The 18,533-nt window shown below is 34.4% G+C and overlaps 1 protein-coding gene across 2 annotated transcripts; it reads left to right on the top strand.

The window, feature by feature from the left end:
* The first annotated feature begins 1,328 nt into the window (after nucleotides 1-1,328).
* LOC114713986 (BTB/POZ domain-containing protein At1g67900) lies at nucleotides 1,329-5,152 on the top strand. 2 transcript variants are annotated; one of them, XM_028898681.1, is made up of 5 exons: nucleotides 1,329-1,503; nucleotides 2,081-2,254; nucleotides 2,341-2,410; nucleotides 2,517-3,779; nucleotides 4,323-5,152. In XM_028898681.1, exons 2-5 carry the CDS (start codon nucleotides 2,196-2,198, stop codon nucleotides 4,818-4,820), a joined length of 1,890 nt encoding a protein of 629 aa, XP_028754514.1. In that variant the 5' UTR covers nucleotides 1,329-1,503; nucleotides 2,081-2,195; the 3' UTR covers nucleotides 4,821-5,152. The 2 variants fall into 2 exon arrangements, with proteins under 2 accessions (XP_028754514.1, XP_028754515.1); XM_028898682.1 differs by lacking the exon at nucleotides 1,329-1,503 and adding an exon at nucleotides 1,893-1,921.
* Nucleotides 5,153-18,533: the final 13,381 nt, after the last annotated feature.

Raw genomic sequence — 18,533 nt, 5'->3', positions numbered from 1 at the left:
AGTTAATTATAAGAAATATGACACATTTTTCCTAAAACACCATAATCATCTTTTTTAATACTCCATCTCCCTCTTCTACTTGATTATGGTTGAGGGAGTATCCATAGGGATAATTTAGAGAAAACTAATAAATATGATAAATGGGTCTTATATTTAGGACCAAAACCAACTCAACAATTGAGTCCTATATTAAGGACCGGAGGAGTATTTAATTTAAAGTATTAATAAAATCAGGAAAATTACTCTAATATTCTGATTGTTCATCAGAGTATATATGAAACCAATCATGAATATCATAGCCTCGTTAGTCTTATGATGTTCTTCCTTTCATCTTTCTACCAATAAATGGGCCCACACGTCATCAGTCTCATTTTTCCCCTTAGGCTGATGAAAAATAAAGACATCCGGAAATAGCAGAAGCCATCCGTCACAAAAGGAAACCAAGGTTGAAGATGACCCTCAACTGCAAGATTAACACATTCTAACCATTTCAGTACCTGAAGCTTTAATTTGCCTTCAGAAAGCTTAATTTCACCTAATCAAACACCAACATCTTAGGAATGGTGTATGGCCTCAACTTTCTTGGTTTCACACCAATTAAAACACATAGTCATGTACACGTATAATTCAAACCTTCTGGACTGATCGCTATAAATGTAAATGAATGCTTATAAAGAAAAACAAACAGGTCACAGCTCAGAAAACTCAAGAGACAAAGAATGGCGGAATGGTTATTGCTGGTAAACCAAAGGGCGAATCTTTGAACTTTCTTTCCGTGATTATTTATATGATAAAACTAAAAAGCAGGTTGAGGCTATCCGCCATAGGATTGTAGAAAGTTGTCTTTGATAGCGATACGATACAGTGAGTGATATACATCTATGATCCCTATTCTTTCTTTTCCCTTTTCTGATTTCTTTTACTTTTTAACTTTAGACAACAACTTGCACTCCTTTTTATATGGGACAGGTGAAAGAAATTATCTTCTCTGTAATATTCGCTTTTTAGAATTGATGAGCGAAAGGAAAGATAGAGAAACACGTACGATGTTACGTATAAAATAAACTAGTGTTTGACTATAATAATCTACGGAGTCTCAAGGTAAAAAATAAAAATGGCATCTTTATATATAAGAATAATTTTCTGAAATAATAATATCGCGTTCCCGAAAAGAAAACCTGAATACACACACACACACATGTGTAGAGAGAGAGAGAGAGATGCAGTGGTAATGATGGAGAAGAGGGACACTAGTGGGCGCAGGATAAGCACGTGTGAGTTGCCTATAGAATGGCACGCTGGCATGTCCATAGCAAAACCCACTAAAATCATATTCATATTCTTCTTTCTAAGTTCTTGCCCAAAATAATATATATTCTTCTTTGGAGCAGCAAAGAGAAAGAAAAATAAACAAAGTGACACAGTTTTTGCAGGTCGAATTTTCCTATGAATGATTGGCAGTTTCTGCATTGAGAGAGCAACTAGAGGCTCTTCTTACCTCAGGTTGATATCTAAAGTCTGAACCCTTGAGTTTTTCTAATTTAACTATTGATATGTTCTTGAAAGAATCTCTCTCTCTCTCTCTCTCAAGCTGTTGGTTGGTATTAGTTTATTTTACTGTCTGACTGTGTGGCCTCTGAAATCTGATTGACTCTGTTGGGGTGCGAGTATGTCTGAATTTTATGTCTTGCATTGCCCTCTAGCTCTTTGTTTAAATGTCCAAATCACATGGGGTTTGCAATTTGACTGAAATGACATAACTTTGAAGTGTTTGAACTGCTGGGTTTCTTTCAAGTGTAACATTTTCCTAGATCCTTCTTGTTAATTTAGCATATATTGTTGCTCTCCCCAACAGAGTTCTTGGTCTTTTTTTTTTTTTTTTCCTTCTTCTTCTTGGACTTTTACATCCTCTCTTCACCAAGTAAATTCTAGCATCTTCTCTTTGTCCTTCTGAGAGTTCATTAATCTTTTTTCTTTCAAGGGCTCTGTCTGATTCTCTCGAGTTCTTTTGGTTCAGTTTCCACATGGGCCTGCTCACTTGTTGAGCAACAAGTGATAATCACTTCGATAATTTTTGCAGAACCTTTTTCAGTAGCTGTTCGAGGGGAGTTATAGCGAACTATAATTCATCTAGCTGACGCATGCAGTAGTGGAGGAGAAACTGTAAGCCTAGAGGGATAGAAAAATAAGTAGTCATGAAGTTTATGAAACTAGGATCTCGTCCAGATACCTTCTACACCACAGAAGCTGTAAGGTAAGTGACGCAAGACATTAATCATGAACATGACATTTTAATCCTAGAAGATGCATCTTTAAGGAGTTTATTGTCTCTGCATGCAGATCAGTCTCTTCTGAAGTTTCCAACGACCTCATAATTCAAGTGAAAGAAAGTAGATATCTTCTTCACAAGGTAAGCTCCTTGATAAATTAAGGATATCAATAACAGAAGTTTTTTATTTTCCTTGTCCTCTCTACTTGTTCTTGATCATCTGAAAGTTCATTCTGATTCTGTTCAGTTTCCCCTGCTGTCTAAATGCCTGCGCCTACAAAGGTTATGCTCAGAATCACCGGATTCTTCGCCTCATCAGATAGTTCAGCTCCCTGATTTTCCTGGCGGAGTGGAGGCATTCGAACTGTGTGCTAAGTTCTGTTATGGCATTACCATCACTCTTAGTGCTTACAACATTGTAGCTGCTCGATGTGCTGCTGAATACTTACAGATGACAGAAGATGTGGAGAAGGGGAACTTAATATATAAGCTTGAGGTTTTCTTCAATTCTTGTATTCTTCATGGTTGGAAGGATTCTATTATGACTCTACAGAGCACCAAAGCTTTGCCTTTGTGGTCTGAGGACTTATCAATTACAAGCAGATGTATTGAAGCCATTGCCTCTAAGGTTTGGAGTCACCCCTCAAAGGTAAGTTTGTCTCATAGTCACTCTCGAAGGGTCAGGGACGACATATCTTGCAATGGAAGCGAAAGTCAGAGACATAAATCAGCAAGTAAAGGATGGTGGGCGGAGGATTTAGCAGAACTGAGCATAGACCTCTACTGGAGGACCATGATAGCAATCAAATCTGGTTGCAAGATGCCCTCAAATATCATAGGAGATGCATTGAAAATTTATGCTTCTCGTTGGCTTCCTAACATCTCAAGAACATCACAATCCAATAGGAAAGTTGCTTCTGACTCTGATTCAGACTCGGCAAGTGAAATAACCTCAAAGCATCGTTTGCTTTTGGAAACAATAGCAAGCTTGCTTCCAGCAGAGAAAGGGGCTGTCTCTTGTAGTTTCCTTCTTAAACTCTTGAAAGCAGCCACCATCCTCAATGCTTCTTCCTCTTCAAAAATGGAGTTAGCTAGAAGAGTAGGACTTCAGTTGGAGGAAGCTACAGTGAATGATCTTTTAATACCTTCACTGTCTTACACCAATGACATGCTGTATGATGTTGAGTTGGTGATGACTATACTGGAACAATTCAGGTTACAAGGTCAGAGTCCCCCGACCAGCCCACCAAGATCCAGGCTGGCAGTTGAGAGAAGGAGGTCACGTTCAGCTGAAAATATTGATTTTGAATTCCAGGAGAGTAGAAGGTCATCTTCAGCATCTCATAGCTCAAAATTGAAGGTGGCAAAGCTAGTGGATAGGTATCTCCAAGAGGTTTCTAAGGACGTGAATTTGCCCATGTCCAAGTTCATTGCTCTTGCTGAGGCTATACCAGACTTTGCCAGACATGATCATGATGATCTCTACAAAGCCATTGACATTTATCTCAAGGTAAAATATTACAAGATAAAATGTTCAGTGCTATATAATTTCTGCGTTTTATTTATTTATACTTTCACATTTTAGCGTGTGCGACATCAGTAGTGGATAATCTGCTCTCTTGACATCAAAATCTTGTCTTATTCAACATTTATTTCCGGTTAGGTTTAGGTTGACCCACCAGAATTTAACGTCAACAGATCCTTGTTGTTAGTGATATATACTGCTGGTTTTTATTCGGGTGTCTGCGAATTTACTTGTATGGTTATGTAGATCCGGAGAAATTGAGAAAGAAATACATGTTCTTAAGTTCTTCACTTGAATGGTTATACTCTAGATAATGTAGTATGTCTGGCTGTCATTTAAGATGAACTTGTATAAACTATGCCATGGAAGGAAACAAGGAAAAATCTTAAAGATCGTCCTTGCACACGAAAGTGAGAAATGTACTTAACAATTTATCGAAAATAAGAAAACCAGTCTGTAAAATTTCTAGCTCGCAGGAGTACCTATTTAGTTTAATATAACTATAATTTATACTGGGTTTTGATCCAGGCTCATCCACAACTCAACAAAAGCGAAAGGAAAAGGCTATGCAGAATCCTTGACTGCAAAAAACTGTCCATGGAAGCTTGCATGCATGCAGCACAGAACGAACTTCTCCCCTTGAGGGTCGTAGTCCAAGTACTCTTCTTTGAGCAAGCGAGAGCTGCAGCAGCTGGTGGCAAAGTGACAGACTTGCCAAGCAATCTCAGGGCACTACTTACGACACATGGCTTTGACCCATTAAAACACACTGGTCCATTGAGCACAACAACAAGCATACATGCAGATGATCAATGGAGTGTTTCTGGCCTCAAGTCACCTAGGTCTAGGAGTTCAACTCTCAGGATGAAGCTTGCAGAGGACAATGGCTTCGACGAACACGGTGTTACCCGCAATGGAATTGAGAGAAGTTCTAAGCCCAAGGCTATCCGTGGTCTTCCAAATCAACCCAAAAGAATGTTAAGTAAGTTGTGGCCCACCAATAGAGGCACTAGTGAAAAGAATTGAGTGAGTTTTCTTCTTTCTTTCCACCGCAAAATGCATTGTAACTTTTCTAGGAGAATCAGAGAATCCAACTGTGCATTGTTGATGTAATCTATTATAATAAGAAACGAGATTTTTCTCGTCATGAGAGGAAATCTCCTTGGCAAGTTACGTGTTTGAAAAAGCTGTTATAGGAATCTCTGGCTAAATTAGTGACTGCTCGTGGGGCCAATTTTGCTGTGTTTTGTCTTCCAATCTGCAACACACGTCTCTGTTCATCTGTGTTAGAGCTCCTTATGTTGGGCTCAGACTTTGTTGACATATATTCTATATTTCACGTGTCCGGCATCATTCAATACTGTTTTGTGACATGAATATCAGTTTTATATTTGTCTCATCTATTTGTATCACCCCAAATGATCTCGTCCTCATAGAAATGATATTGACTTAATGCACTTCAACGTGCATTTATCGTTCAGGTTTCTTGCTGCCAGAAATTTGTCATTGAGTCATGTTGTGGCACAAGCTGGTACTCCCCCGGTCCAAATGGGTTTTACAGACCGGAAGAGTATTATTATCGATAAGGAGGATGATGCTACATAAAGCCAGCCTAAAACAATCCCAAAACGTAAGGAGGGCGAGGGAAAAAAGAACAAGTATCAGCATTGATAAGATGTGCTTGATTCTAAGTAGTATTATTATGAAAATGGTGACAACTTAGAGGGTATCTGTCTATCTGATCTTGGTGACTTAGCATGTGCGAGACTTCCACATGCGCATTGATAGAATAACATAAACAAACAGACAAAAGGGAATATACTATATACAAGGCTGATTAAGATTTTCCCCAAGACAGTGAACGACAAAAAATCTCCCAGACCAGCTTCAGACACTGTTTTAAAATCAAACATATGTGTGAAGTAATGAATAGATTGTTTAAGACGAATAAAATGATAAATCACCGAAGTGCTCCTAAGTCAAGCTACTGTTTAAGCATTCTTCATTATACCTTTGTGATTAAACCCTCCTGAAAAATTAATATAGAGTATTTAATTACAAATGCTACTAACGATCTCTTGTTTGGCTTCAATGCTTCCTTGTCTTCCGCAGATACTGTCCACTTTTTATTTAAGTCGTTCAAAATGATATTTTTATGAGGACACTAAACAAATTGAAATGAATTGTCACTGTGCTGAATAGCAAATTGTTGATGGGCATATTGTATGCATCTCATTGCTTTAAATCAAATCAACTGACTGATTCACCAAGATGACATAACCCAAAACATTCTGGGACCTTTATGAGCAAACTCAAGGTCATCTCCATTCCCATGTCTTGAGTTTGAAGAAGGGTGTCAATATTATTAACAAAATAATTAAATTTTAATTGTTAGGTCGAGGTTGATAGGTGTAACTAATGTAGGCAGTTGATAGATTGCAATCTTCGTGTAATTAAATTTACATAGTCGGTAAAGAGATTGATTTATTACAACATTTACTAGAAACCAATATCTCCCTGTTTCTGTTCAATAATGATAGTTTCAACAATGCCATGAAGCAAGAAAGGATTTTTGCTAAAACATCATTGCTGCAATCAGAGTCATTATTCATCGTAGCTTCCCTTTTGCTGGTCATTACCAAATGTTCTGAAGCGTACAAGCACGAATCTTTCTTTGTTTTTTACTTCACCTATTGTACTAATTACTGTGTTTATTCCTGTTGCTCGTCAGCCCAGTTACTTCTCAACTAGATTGTAAATTTCTGGGATGATCGCTTAATATAGTCAAGAAAGTCATTAACCCAAAATAGTCAAGAAAGTTATTACATCAACCACCTTAACCTACTCCACTAATGCCGTGATCATCGCTTAATATATCAGTCATTTCCTGCATATAATGCCAGTGCTTACATATGATTGCTACTGTTTTATGTTCAGAGATGAGGAAATTTTTTGAACTTCTACGGCATCAAGTATTTTCCAAGTCCTAGGTAAAACCCAAATGATGTTTTTTTGGTTGTGGTGGTTGTCTCTGTCTCCTTGTTTCCACTTTATTACATGATCACCAAGTGGAAGAGAGGATCTCTGCCAGCATTTCAGCTTCAGAATCACTATGATGAACATAACATTTGTGAGTAACAGCAAGGATATGTGAATTATTGCAGGTTGACAATGGGTTTCAGGTAGAGCTGGTAATATGAGTTGAGCCTGTGGGTTCAACCCGCTAAGTGGCGGGTTGAGTTGATAAAAATTGGAATCGTTTTAAAACGAATTTTTTGAGCTCGTAACCCCCAAGCTCATAACCACGGTGGGCTAACCGGCAAGGTTGGCAAGCCAGCCCGTTTTACTTTTTTTTTTTTTAATTTTCTTTTTGAATGGAAGGCACCGTGTAGGAGTCATGAGTCATGATTGAGCACTTGACACATTATGTTTGTGACTTTGTAGTATTGTGCTGTTGTTAATTTGGATTTATGTTTTAATTTGAGTGTTTATTAAATCATTTTGGATGGATGGGTTATGTAATCATGTTTAATATTTTGAGATACTCCTCCGATCCTTAATATGAAACTCATATAACTAATTTGAATAGATTAAGGAAGTTAGGTAAGTTAGTTAATTGTAAAAAATGTGACACATTTTTCCTAAAACACCATAATCATCTTTCTTAATATCCCTTCTCCCTCTTCTACTTGATTATGGTTGAAAGAGTATCCATAGGGGTAATTTAGAGAAAATTGATAAATATGAGAAATGGGTCTTATATTTAGAATCAAAATCAATTTAACAATTGAGTATTATATTAAGGACCAGAGGAGTATTTAAAAGTTTAAACTTTGTATTCTATGTTTTATTTTTTATAATTTTTATTTGTATGTTTTATTTTAGGTATTTGGGAATTTGAGTAAATTTTATTAAAAGAAAAAAATAAAAAAAATTGGAGGGTTGGCGGGCTGGGTTGGAAAAATCCCAGCCCGCTAGAAGACAGTCCTAAAAAGACCGAATCGTAAGTTTTCAGACCCGTCACGGGCTGGCTCATATTACCAGCTCTAGTTTTAGGTGACAAGCAAACTTCGTCAAATCCTGCAAAATAAGAATATTTCATAGACTTCACTTGCTCATTGTTATCGGTGAAATTAGGCCAAACCAGACAAACTTGAAATATAATGATGTCATTGGTACACATGTTGTTTGGTGTCAACCTTGCATGTTTTTCCTTGAAGGATCAATAACAATGCATTGGAGAGATTAAGATTGAAGATCGAATGACGGCAGCAGAATCCACCAACTACAGCACATAGGTTTGCGACAGTATGATTATTTTTGCGTTGCAGGTATGGTTGGAGATGCATTGGGTCATAAATCATGATGGGTTTTTGGGGCTGAACCATAAAAATCCAAACTTGAAGGTCCCCACTTGGCAGACATTGGAGTGGGTGTCAATTAGCTCCACACATGCTTGCGAATCCGATACACACAAAAAATTTAATGGAATTATCACATCCAATTCCTTATTTGTGGACTGCGTGTGAGATGGATAAGATGCCTTCTTCTTGTTATCTTGCTATAGCGAGATGACGACATGATAACGTTGACGTGAATGGATAGACTATAGAGTAGTACATAACCAATATTTTATTTTTTTAAAATGAGTTTTATATATACATATATTGAACTTTTGGTCAGTAATTTTAATTCTTGAGAGTTAAAAAGGACTAAATGAAGCTGACTTTGAGTGCACGATATCACTGTAGTAGATGGACCATTCATATTAGTCTCCTTCTCTAAGCCCAATAAAACAAAAAAGCCCAATAAATGTGGGTTACCCGTTACTTAATAACGCGCCCTTCATAACTTCCAGAATAACGTTTAGGAGTTTTCCTCATGTCGAAGCCCATGTTACCCAAAATTTATATTAACTTTGATCTTTAATAATAGGATCTATTTTGTAAATATTATATTTGGACTCGGAGTTGTATATTGTGTAATCACCTGGATTAATTTTTTTTATTTGTAGTATATGTATTAAATACTACCTCTGGTCCTTAATATAAGATCTCGTTTAATTTTTATTTTGATCTTAGATGTAAGACTCCAATCCACTTTGTTTCTCATATTTATACATTTTTTCACAAGATAATCTTTCTAATAATGGTAATTCTAACCAATACACTTGATTAGTAAGGATATTTTAGGAAAAATAACACTTATTTATTACAAATAACTAACTCAACTTATTTCTTTAATATTCTCAAATTAGTCAACTAGCTTTTATAATTAGGACCGGAGGTAGTACTTAGTAAGTTGTTACTCCTCCTATCCTTAATACAAGACCTAATTAACTAATTTACGTGAATTAAGAACATTAGTTAAAATTAGTTAGTATGATTATATTTTTTCTCAAACACTGATCATCTTTTTTAATTTTTTCTCCTTCTTATACTTGATTATTATTGAGAGAATATTAATAAGATTAATTTTAAAAAAAATGACAGACATGTAAAATAGGTCTCATATATAAGATGAGTCTCAACTCTTAAATTAGGTTTTACATTAAGATTAAAATAGTGTTTGGCTTCCTGCATGAGTGTTTTTCAAAAGCACTTGCCATTAAATAAAGATAGATTACTGTTCATATTTATTTCGTATATTATAAAATTATTTTTAAAATCATAATTTAGTTTTTATTCAAATAATCTCTAAGAATAGAAGGGGTGTAAAATATCGTGGTTATCTTATTTTCTTGAACTTTTTTTTTTTTCAATTTGCATATTCACGTTAGCTGAAGTAATTGCCATTAAGGTGGGAGGATGGAAGAGAGTCAGACGCAAATGTCACTTCCACGTAACCTATAATTGAGAGGATAATGCTTATCTCTTTATCTTTTTCTCCGGGAATACCTTTTACTGTAATGTTGAAATAATTAGTAAGTTGGGAAAAAAATGATTAGTAAGTTATCGTCTCCGTTGTTGCTTTAAATAGAACCCAACAAATCGTTCGTAAAACAAAACAGAGAGAAAGCATTATATTTATCCCCATCGTATCTAATTTTAGATTTACGTTCTCTTTTTTAATTTTTTGCCAACTTTAGTTTGACATTCTTACCGACATATTTTTTCTTTTCTGAAAAATAAACATTAGCAGATTAAAAAGGTGAGCCATCATGTTACGGTTTCGAGATTCGAGAAAGAAAAGAAAAGCATTTCCCGATCTGAAACCGACAGAGATGTTCATACTAGTCTCATCCAAAGATTTTCTATTCCAATCCTACTGCCATAATCTTCTTTCTAGGTTGGTTTAGTACCTTCCAAATACTATTTGCTTTCCCCGATATAATATAGCATACAAAAATGCACTCCTCTCCACAATAAAACCAACCATTAATTATTTAACATCCAAATAAAATTAAACTTCGATAATCACGCCATGTTCAAGCCAGAAAAATGGTACCTCAGCAAAAACATCACCCCTCCATTCTCCTAATAACTAATAATTAGAGACGCACATAAAAAGAATGGAATTTCAAGTAGGGTATTATTATAATTATATATACTGGGACTTGATGGGATTGGCGAACAAAGAAGGGTAGAGGACAATTGATTAAGACAAAATAAAAGAAAAGTGCACAGAGAGAGAGAGCAGAGAGCACAGTGATAGTACCACGCGTTGCACATAGCAATGACGACCAAAACACAGCATTTCTTAGCGATGGCGGCACTATGCCATGCTTTTTCTTAGCCCTTTCTGCTTCGCCTTCTCTTAGACTCGTAGGCTTGCCTGCTCGTTTTTGGATCTCGAAGAGGTATTCATGCATACACATCTTCTCACTTACCCTACCCCCATCATGTACCACTTATGTGTATACATGTATACCCTCTCTCTCCCCCACTCTCTCTCTCTACTTATAGTATATTTGTTGCAGCCATAGACATGTATATTTGCAAGCCCCTCTCTGCACTAATTAAAGTACTACATACTGATATATCACAGTACTGTCGTGAGGCCCTTCGTTAACCTCGATGGGATCCATGTTTTTTCCTGTTTTGCAGCAGTGTTAGGGCTTTCTCTGCTGTTAATAGAACGGACAAGTGGTTTTAAGATCACGTCTGTGTATGTATATGGAGCCGGATTAGGGTACTTGAAATCTCTATGGATAATGACAGTACAGTCTATGATCTTGTCACATATTATACTGTAACCCTAGCTCTAGTCCGATATGCGCGTGTACACCTTGGTGAGATAACATTAATCTACAATATGCACGCCCACAATTATTGCTCTTCGCTTCCCTAATAATAATATGCTCCTCCCTATGAAACCCTAGATATCCTTCTATTATTATATCATGAGGGTGACTTGGTATGTGACAGACTGAAGTTCTCTGATATATTCACTCTCATATACAAAACCTTAAACCCTTTTTTTTTTTTTTTGAAGTAGAGGGAGATTTTGATCTTTGACAGGGAACACGGATAAGAATAAAAGAGATCTTTGATGAGAGGGAAAAACAGAAGTGAATCGGGGTTGCTGGTCAAATAAAAAGAGAGAGAAATGAATCGGGGTATGCTTATGACTTGTGTGTAATGAAAGTGTACAGTATATATATGGATTTTTGAGTATGGGCCCCAGAAGGAGATGAAGAGCAGATCTTGCACAGAAGGATCAGTTACAGCAGAGAGTGAAGCAGCTGCAAGCATCAGGGAATTTAATGAAAGCTGCCTCTGTGTATGAGAGAGAATATGCATATATACATATATGAATATATATGCGCCCCAGAAATGATAATGAAAAGGGTATAAAAGAGAGTAATGCCTCTTGTTGTGTTCCCAACACGTATGTACGTAAGTTACTGTTTCCTTTCGTGTAAAACCGGCCATCACAGTAGATGCAGAAGCCAACCGTTAAGACTTTAGAACCATTCAACCACTGTAACAATACATTCCATTCCCACGCTGTGTAATCACCTTTTTATTCATTCTTCTTCCTTCTTTTCCTTTTTCTGGCAGTGCCATGGGATTTAATTGGGATGAAAATACCCGAATGAACATAAGTAATGCCTTTGTTCTCACTTACATAGAAAATTAGGTTTATCCTAGTCATAGGAAAAACATGATAAACAATTTTCATTCTGCAAAAGATGTGTTATTCTGGATACATATAATATATATCGCTGTCTCTGATTCTAGCTACAATATTTCTTCGTCTCTGCGTGATCCTTTAGAAGCTTGTATATACTTTGTTTTTCTTTTTTTAAGTGTCATCTTAATTAATAATTTACCAAGATATTCATAAGGTGGATTTAATGTCGTGGCCTTGAATTGGCCGGTTAAAAAGAGGGTGTCTCCCAAGTTCCGATCCCTGTTGTCAACTTCTCATTCAAATCTTTCTATCTTTCATTTCATATCATATCCTTTGGAGGTGACCTTCAGAGATATCATGGATTTTTTTTTGCCTTCTCACCCAAAGAGATGTCATGATGGCTTAAGATTATCTTTTTTTTTTTAATTTAAAACTTAAGCCACAATAAAATAAAATTCGGCGTTAGGGTCTGATTTGAAATTCTTCAGTTCGAGGTAACTTTTTCCCCCTCCATAGGTTCATCGGGAATCTCCTCCCTCTTCAGTGGAGAATGATTATGAGGATGATATGGTGAATTTACATTCATCAAAATCACCCGCTTGCATATTGCTTCTCGCTCCTCGATCATTATAGTTTTAATTCCATTCTTTTTTTAAGTTATTACATTCAAACTCATCAAATCAATAAATGTGTTAAAAAAAAAACTATGGAAAAAAAACTCACACATTCGACAGACAATAGGATCTTAATCTATCTCAAATTGTAGTTCAGTTTTTGAATTTCCATCTCATAATTGACCTGACCCTATATAATATGTCAACATTCACATAAAATAATTTTTTAATAGCTTATTCATAAAGTAATTTGGTCAAGTGTACATAGATCATGTGTTCCAGGCTCAGTTTAGATGATGAGATGAACCTAATTATTATTATTATTTTGCCAACAGAGCCTAATTAACATTTATGCAAATCCTTTAGGTAACACGAGACCCGGGACGAAAATGGACTTGCTTACGAATAGAACTTAAAATAAACAGTTCAATTTATATATTTTTGAACCTGATCGGTGATCACCAGAATTAATCTCAACCCCGTGGCTCTCCGATCGGCGCGACGGCAACTATTGGCGAACAGACAGGAATAGGATAACAGAATAATAAATGGAACTTCGATTTAAAAATTTATTAATATAATTTCGTTGCCGATAATAAAATTGATGGCTGACAGAAATAATCATGTTCCACGAGGTAATAATATTAACTAATAATAATGGATTCTTCATGAACAACACAAAAGTCGATGACGGAGCAATGAGACAAAATGACAAATCTTATAAACAGATTTTGTGCTCGTACGTTCTCCATTTTGCTTGATCACAAGAGGATCAGAGTTGCATCTTTCCTCTCTCTTTTTTTCCTATTAAATAACACTGTAGATATATGTTTACTTCCCAAAAAAAAATGTTATCCAAGAAATTAATACACACACGTATATGATTTTTTTATCAATAATCCACTAAGTATTTACGTTTAATACTTTTTAATGATGAATCAGATGACTTGAGTGAATAAATCATAATAAATTGAGATGTTAAATTTATAAATTTCAGACAATATTAGTATACCATATAACTTGCATCAGACAAGGTGTAATAATAATAATAATAATAAACAGGCTGAGATTTGATAATTATAATTAGAGGAATAGAGTACAATTAGCTCACTGCAAGTTTGATGAGCGACCTGCACACTGTGCATGCATGGCACGATGATAATTTCCACTGTGTCTGTCCTCTGCACACAGTGTTCTACGGTGCTTGCTTGAGTATATAGCTCTCTTAGATCTTTGACTTTGTTCCCCTTTTATAATTATTTCTTAAAAAAAAATACTAATTATCAGTGAAAAAAACTTGGCTCATGATCTTATGTAGGTTTATAGTGTCCCGGACCACTATGATCCTACACCCATAAATACTTTTAAAAGTCAGTTATGGCCCACTTTCTAACACATACACAGATGCCATCTTGCTTTTCCAAATCGAATCAAAGATCGACACTTGTAAATGCTCCACACGGTAATTAAACAGATAATTAAAACACGTGAAATTATTGTAATCATTATGATCAGAGAGAGAGCTATAAGAACTGGAATTATCCCAATAATTATTCGAGTTTGTGATGGGAGCAATAGTGATAGCAGAGCACAAATGCGTCATCAATCATAGATAGCGGAGCATTTTTTAAGAGGAAAACAAGAAAAGGGTGATAAGCAAAGGACGGGGAGAAGGAAAGAAGATGGAAAAAGAAAGCTACTGCACTTCTTTGGAGTATGTAAAGTCATAATTGACCGTTGGATTGAGATTTTGTAATGAAACTAATTAAAGGGAGTAATTACGGATTTAAGGATCTTGCAGATTTTTCTTCCTTTTCATTAATTCTCAATTCTCAATCTTGAATCTCCATCATGTTTGATGCCTTGGAAATGATCGAAGTTGTGAAAAGAATACTTTGCCATTTACTGAGACCTACACATCCCGACGTCTCCATCCAACATGTAATAAAGGCTTGGGATTTTCGAGCTGCTTTTTGTTTATACTATTATATCTAAGCTTTTTCATACATTACTATAATATGAGAATAAAAAGGCTTTCTGGGAAGTTGGGGAAGAAGTCTATTCAGGGTTCTGGTCCCTGAAGGTGATTATGAATTTTGAATGATTACACTGGCGGCGCTCAGAAGTTGTTCCTCCTACAATGGAGGTTTCAGCTCATTGCTTTTCACTTAATCTTTTCCTTTTGAGTAACAGGTGGAAGTTGGATTATGGAAAGGTACGTGATTTTAAGCATCATTACTGAGTGATGTGGAGGTAGAAAAAAACCAAAGGATTTAAAGATCACATGGCTTTGTCTCTCATTTATAGGCTCTGTTTAATAGCTACAAATTAAAGTGGTCACTAAAAGTAGTTACTGCTCTCTTAGTCAGAAAAAGAAAACCAGATGATGAAGACGACCAACGTAAAATGCAGTGATCTGAGAGAGATCCATTCTGTGATATGAGTAAGCGATGCCCTAAATTGGGTTGTACTCCAACTAATATCTTTGCATCGCAACTAAACTCCCTCAATGTGAAGCGTTGCTTTTCAAAATTGTATTCCCAAGGAGGGGTGAAATGGACGTGTCAGTGTCCACAAAAGCATGGTTTCCCTCTTCATAATCTGTGCTCTTTTTGTTTTTTAACTTGAACAAGCACGTCTAATTAAAGACTACAGTAATGAGTTTGATTTGCTTGCCTATCTTCAGTGTCTTTTGTTTTCATTCTGTAAAGCACTTCACCGCCTTCTTGTATTAACTTCTTATATGTTCCTTTTTCTTTTTGTTGATACTCGCTAGTTAAAAGCACAAGAAATTACTTGCGCAAGCGATCCTTTTAACTTAACTCATGGCGGCTTCAATACATTATTTATCTGCAGAAAGCTGTCTTTTAGATTTCATCATCATTTCAGCTAAAAAAAAAAAAAAGATTTCATCATAGTTGATTATTTCTTCCAACGGCCTAGCTGTCGGGACGAAGTTATGGCGTGAAGATGTGTTGTAACCCCGTGGCCATAAGAAGATGAAGACGCATTGAAGTTTTTGCGGACGGCTAAAAGAGCCAAGACTATCAGTATATTTAATATAAATTGGTATGAAATTAATATATTTTCTGCAAGAAATAAAATATGCACTGACCCGTATCATTTATAAATCATAGTGTGTATAATACTTTTTTCCACATTTTGTACAATTCAATATAGTTCATTAAATTTACATCAATTCATTGATTTCATTCACTCAAAACACTACATAATATCTTAGATCCTACAGATTATGCAGGCATGTCTAATCAATAACGTTAAATATAAAATTAAAAAAAAACTATGGTAAATACTACCATTTTTAAATTTTTTTATCAATTCAATATATTTCTTGATGCGTGAAAATGAGTTAGAAGTGACATATAATAAATATTGGAGTGATATACAAATATTATCTTTAGTCCTTAATATAAAAATTAGTTTAATTTTTAATTTAATTTTAAATATAAGATCCTGATTTATTTTGTCTCTTATTTATCTTTTTTCAAGATAGTATTTGTCATAAGTTCTAGTTAGTATACGTACTAGAGGTATTTTAAAGAAAACAATACATATTTATTATAAATAACTAACTTAACTAATTTTTTTAATTTATTAAAATTAATCAACTAATTTTTATATTAAGAAGAAGAGATAGTATATAAGTAATCTCATGTCTCTAGTTTACCGTAAATTGCACAAGCATCGGATGTGCATTATTTCCATCCAATGCCATCAACGCTGGGTTTAGAAATCCGTTTACTTATCAAGCGCATGTTTGATCAACGGAAAGCGTGCATTGAAGGGCGCAAACCAGTAGATAAATGCTCAAACATTCAAACAAATGTTTGGATAAGCGTTTTTGCAAATGAATTTTTGGATAAAAAGATACCTAATGCTGAAACTAATTTTTTGAGCTCTTGCCTTCACAGACGTGAAGAGAGAAAAGATGATAATTGAAAAAGACAAAGTTACCCCCAACAAACCCAATAATTTGATACTACGTGTTCTTAATATAAGAGTTACATAACTAATTTGAAGATATTAATAAAATTAATTAAATTATTTATTTGTAATAAATTGATGTTGTCTTGCCTAATATATTCTTGTTAATCATGTGTATTAAAATTACCCATTAATAAAAACTCCTTAATATGTATAATCATTACAAGGATTAATTAGAAACAAAATAAATAAATATTTTATAATCTCACAAATAAACTATTTTTATTTTATAATAATAATTTTAGGTTTTTTTAAACAATTATCACATTAAAAACACAAAATATCAAACATTACTATCCAATAAAGTCCATGCTCTTTTCAATCATTTTACAACTAAACTCACTTTTCTATTAATCATCCAAATAACTTTTAACTTTTTCAACTAACTTTTTAAAAATACATATCCAAACATAAATCGTATTATTCTAACTGACTTGTATTCTAACTTTAGTTATAAAAGTTAATTGGGTTAAAAGTCAGTTTTACCCAATATCAATCTAAACATACCCTAAATCTGTATTCCAAGAGCCTGTTTAGAATAACTTATAAATAACTTTTCAGTTATGATTTGTGAAATACAAGATGATGAGTATGGTCGAAGGATTTTATCACGACCTGCGTTAATTGATTATAGTTGCTTTTATATGCTTTCCCAAACGCTTAATTAGAAATCCAGCACTGAATGACGCTGAGAGAACCAAGGCCTCTGGAAAACAGTATCATTTCAACTTACGAAACACGTGTTTAATTCACAGAAGTCAGGCCTGATTAGAACGTTAACCAAGTTCTCTAAACCTCGGCTTGGAAGTTGGGCCTTTCAACTAGAATTCAAGCATGCACTGAGGGATGCATGAACTTGTTATGAAACAAAGGTATACTCTTTTGAAATTTTTAACGATTGGTTGGATGTCACTTGCCTTAAAACATGAACAGAACACACATATTAAATTACATTTATCATAAATATAATATCAAAACTTAAAGGAGATCAATCATGGCTCAAAAATAACCAATATATTATATTATCTCTGATTCTAAATATAAGATTTACTAGTGCAATTAGATAATTAGAGCTGGGCTATTATATGTCAATAAAAAAGCCTTCTATATTTGGTCCTCGTGTAATGAGTAATTAAAACTAAATTTTTTCAATCACATTGGAAATAAGAAAAAAAAACTCTTCTCTCGTGTTTATAACCTGTTGGAGTGTGTTTTGTAGTTCATCTTTGCAAAAAAGTCCTATATATTAAAGGAGAGGATGTGAAAGTTTTCTTCACTAATTATAAATTCGGAAGTCTAAGAATCCAAATACTACGTACTGATAAAATCTTGCAAGATATTCTTATAGTACTTACTATAATATCTATTTAACTAACTTGATTAGATTAAAAAATTAAATAAGTTAGCAATTAATTACAAAAAAAATAAGTTTTTTAAAACATTATAATTATCATCCTTAATAGTTAATATCCTACATTCATTTTTTACTTGATTATAATTGAAAAAGTATTAATAGAAATAATTGAAAAAAATTGATAAATATAAGAAATATGTGTTATATGTAGGATCAAAATCAATTCAATAATTAGGTTATATATTAAGCATCTGTACACTTTGAATGATCAAATCATTAAAACTCGCAAAATTTTAGAAGTTAACTTCTCTATCATTGCCGAAGAAGGCCAAATGCAAATTGCAGATCACATTATCGTGTCGTGAATTTAGGAATTATAGTTACAATTCTTTTTTGGTGAGTTAAGAGTGCTTTGTAATTTCGCTTCTAACTCCTAATTACTTATGGATTTTTTAAAATTTTTTTTATTACATGGCACTTTAAAATAGCTTAGGTTTCATCTAGAGCAAATTAAATGCGTTTAAAAATGTCATTGTCTCTGAATTCAACCCATTTCATCAGTTCTGAACAAAAAGAAAGCTTAATACATGAACACACATTATAAGCTCATTAACCAAGTTAATTACTCCTAGTTAGTGATAATAAATATATTTCAATTTTTATGACAGCTTAATTTCTAAGACACTTAAG

This window comes from Neltuma alba, unplaced genomic scaffold, assembly GCF_004799145.2.
Source record: "Neltuma alba isolate B1F8T4 unplaced genomic scaffold, ASM479914v2 tig00011483_pilon, whole genome shotgun sequence".
NCBI classification, from domain to species: Eukaryota; Viridiplantae; Streptophyta; class Magnoliopsida; order Fabales; family Fabaceae; genus Neltuma; species Neltuma alba.
This window is presented reverse-complemented; position numbering and strand designations above follow the sequence as displayed.